At 40.8% G+C, this 12,955-nt stretch overlaps 1 protein-coding gene across 1 annotated transcript in view; it reads left to right on the forward strand.

Annotated features, from left to right (window-relative positions):
* Positions 1 to 12,955, forward strand: part of COL22A1 (collagen type XXII alpha 1 chain) — a 226,935-nt gene that overhangs the window by 132,186 nt on the left and 81,794 nt on the right. The window contains exons 18-22 of the mRNA XM_030505667.1: positions 1,173 to 1,226; positions 2,932 to 2,967; positions 4,440 to 4,469; positions 5,351 to 5,404; positions 6,531 to 6,584. Of these exons, the coding sequence (XP_030361527.1) occupies positions 1,173 to 1,226; positions 2,932 to 2,967; positions 4,440 to 4,469; positions 5,351 to 5,404; positions 6,531 to 6,584 (228 nt within the window). The remainder of the gene's footprint in view (positions 1 to 1,172; positions 1,227 to 2,931; positions 2,968 to 4,439; positions 4,470 to 5,350; positions 5,405 to 6,530; positions 6,585 to 12,955) is intronic.

Consider the following 12,955-nt stretch of genomic DNA (forward strand, 5'->3'; position numbering starts at 1 on the left):
GAATAAGAAGCAGAGACTAAAAAGTGATTTGCCATAAGCCATGCAGTTAATCATTGATACCTTTGAGCCTGAAGCCTTCAGGCTGCTGGTTCTGCACCTTATTCATGCTGCCCATGTTATTTCCCTCTCTGGGAAGGATCGTTTGGAGGCACATTTTTGCAGTTGCAGAGATGGAAGAGCTGCATGTTGAATCCTCAGTACAGTTTGTCTTCAGGTAGTTGATCCAGCAAAGCATCTGCTGAGGTCTGACCTGAATGTGCTTTGCAACCATGTGCTGCTGAGCGCCTTACACTTGCTCTTTTAGCAGCCGAGTTTCAACTTGATTCTGTTGGGAAGTGTTTTTGTTTCCATATCAGACACATCCTTCGTATTTAGATGGCAAGGTATAGTGTCATTAACAGTCTTAATCTTTGTTAAATCTGCATCTTCCTCTCTGTGATAGACATTTTTGCACTAAATGTTCTGCTTCTCCACAGGGGATTTGGCAGTTAATCATCGCTTTCTCTCTGCTCTGTTTCTCAGCCACAGTTTATCCTATAATGAAAAGCATTTGTCTAGTTAGTGTTTATCACTGTCTTTATAAGATGGAAGTGTTTTCCGGTGCTAGATGCACTGGAATCACAATGAACTATGCTCCCTATGCCCATTACATTGTTTATAGTACTGGTTTCTACTTGCACCAAATGTGGATGAAGTGAGAAATTGCAGAGGGATGTGAAGGTGGATGCTGATAGTTTATTACTTCTAAGGATCGATTTCTCCAAGTGGCACCCTATTACAGAAGTCGGGTTTTTCTCAAGCTTCTTCTGCCTTTTTCATGTCTAGGCACCCAGCAGTGAGCTAATCTTCATGCCTAAATTTTATTGAAAAAGTTGTGTTTGACACTGATGTACTCCCTGAACTGCAATCCTCCTGAACTGGCTGAAATTGGATTGCTACTATCGTGGCTGCTGGGGCATCTCCATCATTATTCTCCTTCCTCTCTACACAGCAGTGCCAAAGCAGCCTTGTGTGTTGTACTAGCTTCTTCCCTAGCGCAATGGGACATAACTGTTTGTGCTGATGATACCCAAATATGCAGCCTTATGTTTCTCTTGTGTTTTAAGGGAATGGCAACTGATGACCTGCATTATGTAAAATGGACATTATTCTCTCCATTTTACCTGTTTTAGGGCCCTGCTGGCAGCCCAGGCCCTCCAGGTACCAGTGGGACCAAAGGAGAAAAGGTGAGTTGGAATGGGATGCCCAAGAGAGATTTGGACACACTTTTGGTAGTTGCTTCTTGGTCCGCCAGTGCCAGAAATATCAGGGATGTTGGTCTAATATTTGTCTCATTTGTGTAGAAGTGAAGCTTGTATTCGTTTAAATGTAAACACCGTGTTTCTGATGTTGCTTCAGTGTGAAATAGGTATAAGTGAATGTCAAATTGTGTCTGGTCATAGTTCCTCTGCTCTTACTTTAGCTGTCATAGTAGTAGAAGGAAGTAGCGAGTAGTTTGGCTCAAGAAATCTCCCTTACTTGAGAAAAGTGGGTGGAAATGACAATATGGTTTTGTGTAGATGTCATCTTTTTGACCCAGGAAGTGTGGAATTGACTCAGAAAGAGCCAATTAAATGAGCCCAGCTTTCTTACCTGCAAAATAATAATTCACAGCTCTCAGCAGCAATTCTGACCTCCTTATTTTATGGAGTTGTTAGAGTCTCCAGGTTAGCCTTATGTTTCCCTCTTTGCTAGAGGTGACACTGTGGTTTTGGTATTTCCTACCTATTTCTTTGGCATGAATGGAAAGGCATTCCCGCTTCATAGAATAATAGGTTTATAGAATGATTTGGGTTGAAATGGACATTAAAGATCATCTCCTTCCAATCCCCTGCCATGGGCAGGCACACCTTCCACTAGACGAGGTTGCTCTAAGCCCCGTCCAACTTGGCCTTGAACACTGCCATGGATGGGGCAGTAGAGATCAGTCTTGACTTCATAACACTTCATCCTTATCTTTTAAGTGGCTGCATTTGGCGCTTCCAGAAGATGTTGAGCTCCCTGCTCTATGACTTTCAGTGCCGCTGATTCATGTCTCCAGTCCTTCTGGCATAGTATGGACTCTCTTTAGAATAAATAGCAAATAGTAATTAAACTTGCCTTTAAAGGAAAGAGCATGAAAGAAGAAAGAGCATGAAAGATATGCTGGGTCATTCAGAGACCTATATGAGTAATGAATAAATAGAGCATAAAAGGAAGCTCTATGATGATTTTTGCATGAGTTTGTATCTAATGTAAAGAATATACCTTCTGGATGCTTAGTCTTGCAGCATTATAAATGATGAACACTGCTGGAGAAAAATGGGCTGGAACAAATTGATAGCCTGGATGGCAATACATCATGTAAAGAGGGTATAGCATCTCAGTGTCCTGCGGACAGTTATAGTATGATTCTGCTCTATAAAATGACTTGAGGGAAAATGGTACCATTTTCACCTTATTTTCTTTTTGCAAAGATATTTTGGTCATTAACAAAAAAAAGCATTTTGGGCCCTAAATATCCATCCTGCAGTCTGTTAGGGATGTGAGCATCAGTCAGGTTTGTCTGTGTCGTATATGTAGACCAATTATAGGACTTTTGAAGCTTGAATTTAGTGGTATGGTGCATCCAGTGCATCATTCATTTTAAGTCAGTCAAATCGATGTAAAACATCACAGTAACAGAGAACACAACAAGTTCCCACATGCATTTATCTACAGGGCAGAGAAAACAGAGTTAATTGGGATTGCATGTTCATGTCTATTAATTACAGGATGGAATTGGAAATAAAAATGTACAACAGCAGTTGGAAAATACTCTCAGAGGTTTGCTTTTGGTTTGTGTTATGTACTGTGTAATGTCATGTGCTGTGTTATGGTATGTTTTTTCCTTTCTTTTGTGTTTCCCTGCAGGGTGAACCAGGACCTCCAGGATTGCCTGGCTCTTTCGTAAGAATTTACTTCTTGGTTATTAGCTTTCTCAAACATTGTTGGCGTTATTGCATGAGAAGAGAACGTGAAAGTTGGGAGTGTGAGGAATTTATTACATGAGAGATATTCTTTAATGTTCCAAAAAGGAGATGCAACGCCACAACTTTGGGAGATTTTAAAATGTGAAGATCAGGACTTGAAGAGGCAATGAAAGCATTGCCTTGAGTGCATCAGAGAGAGCAATAGTGTGACAGGACTGTGTGGTTTCCAGGACTGTTGTTGAGTTGATGCCTAGTGGCCTTTGGAAAATAGAGCCTGTGAAAGTTATAAAAGCAAATCAAAGTGCAGAGTTGAATTGAATTACTGAGTGCATTTGTCGTGGGCTGGATGTGAGAGTTAGGATGGGAGAAGCAAAAGGTGATATCTGATGAGAGGGAATGATCTCTCCTTGGCTTTTATCTTAAAAAGTCCTGGTGGAATATGAGGCAACTAGGACCTGATGTACTGAAATCAGGAGACCAAAGATATGGACAAAAAAGAAAACAGAGAAAATAGAAGAGAGGAGTTGATTTACATGACTTTGTACATCCCTCTGCCTTCAGTAATTCCTTCCCTGATGTCAGGGACATAGACATGTCCAGAGGTTAGTATTGCCTGTATGAAGAGGTCATCTCTAAGAGAAAGAAGATTTACCACGGAGAGGTCTCGAACTGAGCTCTGCAGGGGCTGGTTGGGAAATATCCATTTTACATTAAAAAAAAAAAGGATAAAAATTAGGAAAAAGCACCCTTAGGCTATTGGTAGAAAACATTAAAGGGATGATGATAGCAGCAACATTAACTGCAGCACTGTGCCAAAGAAGGACTGGGTGCTTAAGATAAGAATGAGAAGATCCCTGGTAATCATGAAAAAGGCAGCAGGTCATTTCCTTGCCCAGAATATGGTAGAAAGCAAATGAGAGAGAAAGAGAGGGCTCTGAAAAAATCCCTGTTTGAGTAAGAGCCTTTTACTGCCCAGCTTAAATGTGAGATTGGTGATATCAGAGTAATTACCAAGAGACTGTGAAAGATATGCATAAAACTTGAAAATGAGCCTAACATTCCAGGTTGCGGGAGAACAACCTTAGCATGCACCATAACCAAAGTCAGCCTGGTATTTACATGATGCTTTCTGCATTCAATACATCTTTATAATTTAAAATAAGAATTTACTAACTTACTTATACTGATGAGATACTGAATTAAGATCTTACTGTTTAGGCAGCCACACAAATCACTTCATAGTAACTGGGTGAGCAAACCTTGTGTCAGTCTGAGCTGTTTAAATAGTAAGCAGCCTGCAGAAAGATTTGAAGAGCTGTAGAAGTTAGTGTGCATCTCAAGGGAATGGTGAGGAGAGGAAAATACACTGTGGGGAATCATCATACCTCTGGCACCTTCTGTGTTGTCTTTCCTCCTTTTATCCTTTATGACTCTGCATTTTTATTGCAGGTGCATACTGAAGGCCTAAAAGGAGAGCAAGTAAGAGAGATTCAATATCTATTTTTCCATTGTGAAGATACTTGTATGTAGTTCAGTTGACTGCTAGATTTGATTTTGATTTCAAATAATATGTCAAAGTTGAGGTGGATAGAAACATTGTCAGACCATCAAGAAGTTTTACCATTTACAATGGAGAAAATAAACAGAAAAGGAAAAAGGACAATATCCTTTACAGATGTGTTGTACTTCTCATTCATGTTAGATTCAAATTGGAGTGTCAGCTACACAATTCTTTAAGTCTAGGGAAGTGTTAATACGAAAGTCAAACTATATTTGAGTTTTACACGAGTTTGTCTCTGAACCTGAGCACTCAAATAGGGGCAAGACACATGTTGCTTCAATCTGTTTCTCCTACATACAAACAAAATACATTTACATTTTGATTTTGTGTTAATAGGTGCATAATTTGTATTTAACTGTTATTTAATATAGTGACATACATCATATAAATGATACTTTAAAGCCCTTCACAGCTGTGCTGGCTCAGGGGAAATGCCTGTGGATGCTATTTTTGCAAGAATTGCTTTTCTCCAGCACCAAACCCCAACCCAGAGTGTTTTGTTGGAATGTCCAGGATAACTTCGAGTCTTCGGTAGAGTTACTACCTTTGAAAATCAAACAGCCAGTTATGGATAAATGCCTGCTGAGTGTGGGTGGCTCAGTCTGTGCAGTCTAATGAGTGCTGATAGTTCAAGTAGCTGAAGGAGTAAGGAGAAAACCAGCTGGTCTCTGCACTGGTTCTTAGGACCTGTGAGGAAAGGAGTGATATAGGTCTTGCGTGATGGCCAACATGACTAATATGCCCATATTACTTTTCACACAGATATATTAACACTGTTTAAAAAAACCCATTTCTGCAGGGAATGCCTGGGCCACGAGGACCACAAGGCCAACCCGGACTTCCTGGACCTCCAGTAAGTTGTTTTTCTTGCTGCTTGCAATTCCCATAAACTGAAATTCAGCCTGGTATGAGGCATACTTGCAAAATCATAGAATCGCAGACTGGTTTGGGTTGGAAAGGACCTTAAGATCATCCAGTTCCAACCCCCCTGCCATGGGCAGGGATGCCTCGCTAGACCGTGTTGCTCAAGGCTCTGACCAACTTGGCCTTGAACACTGCCAGGGATGGAGCACTTACCACTTCTTTGGGCAACCCATTCAAGTGCCTCACCACCTTATACATTATTCAGGCACGAAGATCTAAACAGTGCCCCAATCTCCTGTTCTCTTCACTGATTTGAGAAGGTCTCCTGCTGTGGATGACCACTCTGAACATATGGAGGTGGTACCCAGGACATCATTCTATTATTCTATGATGTGGGCAGACTTTGCCTCAAGGCTGTTCTTATGCAGACCCTGGTTGCTTTTCTAACATCCTGAAGAGCCGTATGGACATTCAGCACACCTCAGAGAAGCACTATAATCATTAACTTGTAAGCTATCATGTAATGAAGGTCAGAGAACGGTTGCTGTAAAAGGGGCTGTCTTTATGCCACAAGGGCCTGGCTAAAATATTCTGTGGATGAAAACCAAGAATTGGGTATGTGTGCTTACGTTTCAACACACATTTTGCAACACTTTAGACATGCCAACATTCTTACTTTTGACTTAATTGTAGCTTATTCTAGTTATAGAATTTTTGACTTTATAACCCAACTCTACAGGATATCTCAGTTCAGACTGCCACTGCTACCTCATTTGCAAATACTCTGTATTTCCTCACCTTTGAATGGTTTGTTGTGTTTCGCTATTGTTTTGGTTTTGTAAAATTGATGGCATTGTGAAGATGCATTATCTAGGTAAAACTGGTTTTAATTGTGTAATTTAAATACAGTTGTGTGCTCTGTGTTTAATCATCAGGGTATTGTCACATTTCTCTATCCTGTTTTCTTATTCTCTTCTGCTCACAGGACAACACAACAGGTAAGAGCTGTCTAGGTAGCCATGCGGTAATGGTAGCACAAACCAGCTAGGAAACGGTAAAATAGTTCATTAGTTTTTCTTTCTCAGTTAACTTTCTAAAACTTTTCACTTTCAAAGGGTGAGCCTGGTCTGGAAGGCAAGCCTGGAATCCCTGGTGTACCAGGTCAAAGGGTGAGTGTTATTTTTATTTAATGTAAGTCTCAAGAGGCACGGGATAACTTTATTCAATAAGTTTTGGTATTTTTGATATTTTGACCCACTTTACATATACTTTTCTACTCATTTAAGGATCCTGGAGGCCCAGATCCTTTCCTCTGTTCCTTCTTTATGGTCCAGCAACTACTGATACCTCTTGGTATTGTATGCAGTGCCCTGTGGGACCCTATGGAAGTTTATTTCTAGTCATTCACTCTTCTGTCTTGATATGTGCTCCTGTTTGCCAAGAAGATTTTCAATATGACTCTGAGTGTGTAGAGCTACTAGTAATCTGAACAGGTTGAAAGCTCATAGGAACACTGTTGTCCTGGAAGTCAGATAAATGCAAAGACACTTGCAATACTTGCTATTTTCTGCTTGGTCTGTACTCAAACAGAACCTACATATGGGGCACCATTCTCCACCAGGAGCTTAGGCAGATTCCTCTTGTTGAAAAATTCTGTGTTTTCTCTGACTCAGAATTATGTCTTAAAGTGTTTAAGTACTGATAAAAAGTAAATTTCATAATCGGCTTTATATTATCACATGCATGCTCGGAACCTTCCTTTCCTTACTTCAACCCGTATTTATGAACATCTCACTGGACAACAGATAAGGGTGCAAGAGGGATACTTGTTTAACTTTCATGGAAGCAAGCACTTCAGTCTCAATACTGCTGTTTGATGGGTTACTTTCTTAAGTAGTCACAAAGACTTGATCATAGCTTGATCCATAGAGGAGGTTGTGGTGCTTACCTGTAATGCTTTGCATGTTAGTCCGCACCAGTGCTGTTAAAAGACTGGGTGTGAGAGGGTTACTTGTGAGCATGGGAGGGTTATGGACAAAGGACAGTACACGGAAGAAATATATGCCTTTGTAGGTAGTTTTCTACAGCCTTCCATTGGATTGCATGATATTAAATTGAGCTGTAAGCTTGGCTTTTAGGAATCTTCTTGGGAAAACGGGGCATGCAGTCTCATGCTAATGCCACAGTGGAAAAAGGCATTTACTTGCTTTGTTGTACTTTTCCAGTCTTTAGAAATATCACCTTACCAAATAAGTATGCTGTGCTTTCCTTACGAGTTGACAAGTTCTGAGTCGCCCTAGTTTTAAAGCCTGCTGTGAAACATAGTTTCTTGAATAAGATTAATAGAGTGTGTTAGCTGGGTAAAGGACAGTGATCTGTCAGGATCTGCAAGAGGACACAAAGTGCTTCTGCTAATGATCATTTGATTAGAGATGTCATTTGATCCATACTGTCTTTGAATGTTTCCCTAGACTCTGTTGTGTCTAGCCAGTTAGACTTCTCCTGAGGGCCTTTATTAGTCACCAGGCATCTTAGGTGGATGGATATATTTTTTTAATTAAAGGCCATTATTCATTGAGTGAACATATGAGATGAATCAAAGTCCTGGGCTTGGTGGATCTATATGGATAACCTATATGTGGCAGAGAGAACAGATTAGTAGATGCTACCGATTCGCCATTAGTACAGTTCTTGACAAAGCACAGATATAAATCCAGGCATTGACTACCATCTTACATAAATTTGGCTGCAGAAAGAGACAAAAAGCAGCATCTAGACTAAGCTTAGAAGTTTAAATGCCAAGATCAGGAATCTTATCTCTTTGAGTCTAGTTTCAAATGACTGGATGTAAGGTGAAGGCAAGCCCTGAAGGCACAGCTCAGAGCTGTAGCAAACCCTCTTGAACATACTCAAACAAGAAGGCTCTCTAGCAGCATAGCCTGCTCTTGATAACATGGATGGGATCACAATGCCTGTTTCATTTGTGGCTCCACTCCTAACTTGTTTGAAGACTTGGCTTGTTGACTGGACATTAGGAAAAATGTCTTCCCAAAAGGGTTGTTCAGCATTGGAATAGGCTGCCCAGGGAAGCAGTGGAGTCACTGTCCCTGGAGGTATTTAAAAGACATGTGGATGTGGTGCTTAGGGGCATGGTTTACTGGTGGGTTTGGTAGTGGTAGTGTTAACGGTTGGACACAATGATCTTAAGGGTCCTTTCCAAACCAAATGGTTCTAAACCATTATATGATTCTATTCTAAGACTCTTGCATCTCTTCACTTCTGCACCCCATGTCAGTAGCGATAGGAGTGTAAGACTGTAGATGTATGCGAGCAAACCAAACAGCCAGAGCAGCAGTGTGATCATGGATTTGTTTAACACCTAGCACGTTCCCCACCATACATTTGAGTCATCCTAAATAGTAGTCTCCCACAAATGCGCCTGCATTGTGGGGTTTTTGTATCTGGCAGGCAGGATGACGAAGACCACCTTTGTTTGTGAGAAGAGTTTAGCTGCATGAACACAAGCTCCTGCGCTCTTGCACATGGAGCCCTGGCCCATTGTATTTAGCTTAGATGGTACCTCACTATGGTAAGGACAGTAAAATCGGACATACCTACAGGCAGATTCAGGACCCTTTATAGCAGACCTGTGTAGAACATGAAAATCACTAACCATCTGCTTGCCTGGTCACTCTGCTCTTTTGCACAGTTGGTTTTCAAGATACGATGCTGCAATTTATATCTTGTGAAAATTTGGTTCCTGAGGTACCTTATAAATATTCTGCACTAATATCTTGTAACATAAAGGACAGGTCACAGTGCAAAACTGACTTCAGGACCATTTCAACAACCATGCTGTTACTGGCTTGCAGTATGATTCGACCTCAGTTTTGCATTATGGTCCTCAACCAAGATGTGAATGAAGTCAGCACATGCACAGAGTCCCTGTCCTGACAGAGGGGTGCAGATATGACCATTTGTTGGAGTTCTTAGAAGCCTGCAGTGCTTTAGTCAACTGTAATGTACCTGGCACAAATTATTAATGGACTAAAGATGTGTTTGGAACCATTTCATATGAGAATTCATGCCTCATAACACAGTCCGCTGGAAATGAAGGATCCTGACCTGTGCAAGGACAGTTGGCTGGTGTTAGAAATATAATGCAGGAGCCACCTACACCAGTGTCTAGTTTTCATACAAGATGACATATTGTGACAAATATCCCAGTGGCAGTTTGGCTGGCAGGAATAGGGTCACACAATTGGAAAAATTATCTAGGAAAAGAGGAAGTATGATGTTCTTTTAGCCTGAAGTTGATGTTCCTCTTATTGCTGAAGAAATAAAAACATACATGAGGTAGTACAGTTGCCAATAAAGAAGGCATTATCTTTAGAGGGTCACCATTTGTGTTATAGCAAAGAAAGTGCCAGTTTAATTTCATAAAAGCTTTATATTTCATTTAAATGCATTCTTTGTACTTGCATAAACTTTTTTACCATCACCCCTGCTTAGACTACACATTTCTTGGAGCAGTTGCAGAGTCTTCTGCTTATGTGTGGTACAAGTGTGGCTGAATAACCAATAACCAAGTGGGGTGAAGAAGACCTGTCATCAGGACTTCTCATGGCACAAGGCTTCTCCCGGTCTTGGCACCACAGATTGATTAAGACCATGTTACAGATTCTTTAAGAATGCTTAAGACCAAGAGCCGGTACTGGCTCAGTTTATTTTCCTTCCCTCTTCCCGTCCTTTTTCTTCTGTGAAATTGAAGAGAATTAAAGTACTTTGATTCTGCTTTTAAGTTTTTTAACACCTGATCTACTGAAATATTAGTTGGAAATACCCCCAACTTGCTTGGTAGACACAAAAGGTGCAGATGTATGACATGCTTCTAGAAAGCATGCAGATCTTTGGGTAATCCAGCCTAAACACAGAGTTCTTCTGAAGCGTGCTCAATATCTTGCAAGAAGTTTCCTCTTACTGAAACAATACAAGTTCATTCAAGTGATTGACATTTCAGAAGGAAATTAAGGGAAAACATGTATTCTATATCAGTACTTTCCACCTAGGCATCGGGTAGCAGCTACCCAGACCAATTTGAATTTGATGTGCTGTATTGCAGCCTAGTTTGCTAAATTTGCATTGTCAGCATTTTCTCATGCTCAAACAACAATCAGTGCAAAACAATTAAAACCCCAAAATACAAGGGTCTCATAGCCTAGTGAGAATAGTCTTATGGGGAAAAAGTAATGGAAGACATAATTTCAAAGTAGGAACCTTTAATGAATGTCCTTCTCCATGTTTAAGACTACGTGAGTCAGGCAGATAAGTAATAATAATTTCCCCTTTTCAAGTTACTTCAAGCACAAAATAATTTATGTAAAGCACAGAGTGAGAGTTGTGTGTAGAAACAGAGATAACTTTGAACAGTTTTACTACAAGACCCTTTTTCCTGAGCTAATTGCAAAGTTCAGTGAAGACAAGGGGAAGGAGCACAGCTCCAGGAGTGAGCTACAAAGGGGTGTCTTCTGAATCTTTAATTCAGCTGTCATGTTGCAGCAGGTTTTCATGTTCATCTGTCCACATCCCCCGAATGTTTATTCCCAAAGTCAGAGTAGCATAAAAAGCTTAACAAATCTTTCATGACTATTTACAACTAGATTACAAGGCTGTGAGTCTGAGTAAGTGCTACATATTTGTTTCACAATAGAGCCTAAAGGAACCTATTAAAACTGGGGATGACTAGGTTCAGGGCATACCCTCCACCCAGGAGAGATGTTAAAGAGCACTTGCCAATGCATTAAAGGTTTATTTCTGTAAGGTGTCACAGGGGAGATGAATTTGCCAGATCTCTGGAGTGCTTCTGGGCTCTTCTTTATGTGTTTGATGGTGGGATAGAAATGACAGAATCATTAGGCTTGGAAGGGAGCTCTGGAGATCATCCAGTCCAACCACCCTGCTAAGGCAGGCCACCCACAGCAGGTTACACAGGAATGTGTCCATGGTGGATGTTGAATGTCTCTAGAGAAGGAGACTCCACAACCCCTCTGGGCAGCCTGTTCCAGTGCTCTGCCACCCTCAGTAGAAAGAAGTTCTTCATGTTGAGATGAAACTTGTAGTATTTTAGTTTACGGTCATTGCTTCTTGTCCTGTCACTGGGCACCACTGAAGAGTCTGGCACCATCCTCCTAGCACCTGCCTTTGAGATATTGATCTGCATTGATGAGATCACCTCTCAGTTTTCTCTTGTCTAGGCTAACCACGCCCAGTTCCTGCAATATCTCCTTATAAAAGAGATGCTCCAGACCCTTGATCATCTTTCTGGCCCTCCACTGGACCCTCTCCAGTAGCTCCTTGTCTTTCTTGTATTTGACTTTCCCCTTCTTGATCCACTGCTCTCCTGTTCAAGTGGGTTACTGCATATGATGTTGTGTTCTGGCTGGTCACAATCTGAAATAGGCAGTAAACACTGTTTCAATTCTTCTTTCTCTATGCATGAATTCTCTTGATTTGAACCACCTTAGACTTGCAGGGTCCAAGGGAAAGAGATAGTTGATTGCGATTTCCAGGGGGAGACTTGAATAATCCAGAAGAACGAGGAGAATAAATTTGCCCAGCAAATAAAGTATAGTATTTGGAAGGAGCCAGTTCCAGGAAGCAATCTCTCAATGTCCAGAAGTCCTTATAGCCCTTTTTTTCTTTGTCCAACAGCCCAAGTAATCACCCATAAACTGGCCAACCCTGATGGTATTTGCATCTGCAAGCTAAAGAGATGCTCTCACTTCATCATTTACTGTCATTATCTAATACATATGCAGACTGGAAAAGGCTGGTGCCTTCAGGGAACTCAAACATCGATCAGCACTGCTGGATTTCTCCTGGCTTCTCTAGTAATGTAGAGGTAAAGGGACAGGGCTGAAAGGGGTAATCCTAGCATCCCATCTAGTTTATAGAGGAAATAGTTGACGTTTATGCTTGCAGTCATGTTCATTTACAATTAAGGATGCTTCCTGTGTACTTGGTACCAAATCCACCTCTGTCCTGGGGCCAAACCTTAGAGAAAAACATGCTGTGAAAATATACGGCCATTCTGGCTATTGGACAGCAAGATGAGAAATAATCTAGGCCTATGATACCTTTCAAAATTTCACCTCTAGCAGAGTGCAGCCAACATTTTCACCTGGTTTCCTGTCTTCTGTATGGTAGAGATCTTTCCGACGGATGGTTGTTTTCATACGTATTTATGGGTTGAAATGTTCAAATGACCTTCCCTGCCTTGGCAAAGTTCAGCTTGGAGGAAACTGAAATGTAAGCCAATTAACAAAAAGAAGGAAAAAGGGATTGATGGTGTAGGTTATATCCAGAGTGAAGCTATAATTGTCAGTGAGGTAAATATACCCGTTTCCTATAAAACACACATTTTTAACTGTGATATTGTTCAAATTGATGCTGAAGGCATATTTCATATGGTCGAAGCACACATTTTTACACACTTAGCTGATTCCTACTATAAGTTAACAGCATAATTTCTGGTTTTCTC

Source organism: Strigops habroptila, chromosome 1, assembly GCF_004027225.2.
Source record: "Strigops habroptila isolate Jane chromosome 1, bStrHab1.2.pri, whole genome shotgun sequence".
In the NCBI taxonomy this organism is placed as follows: Eukaryota; Metazoa; Chordata; class Aves; order Psittaciformes; family Psittacidae; genus Strigops; species Strigops habroptila.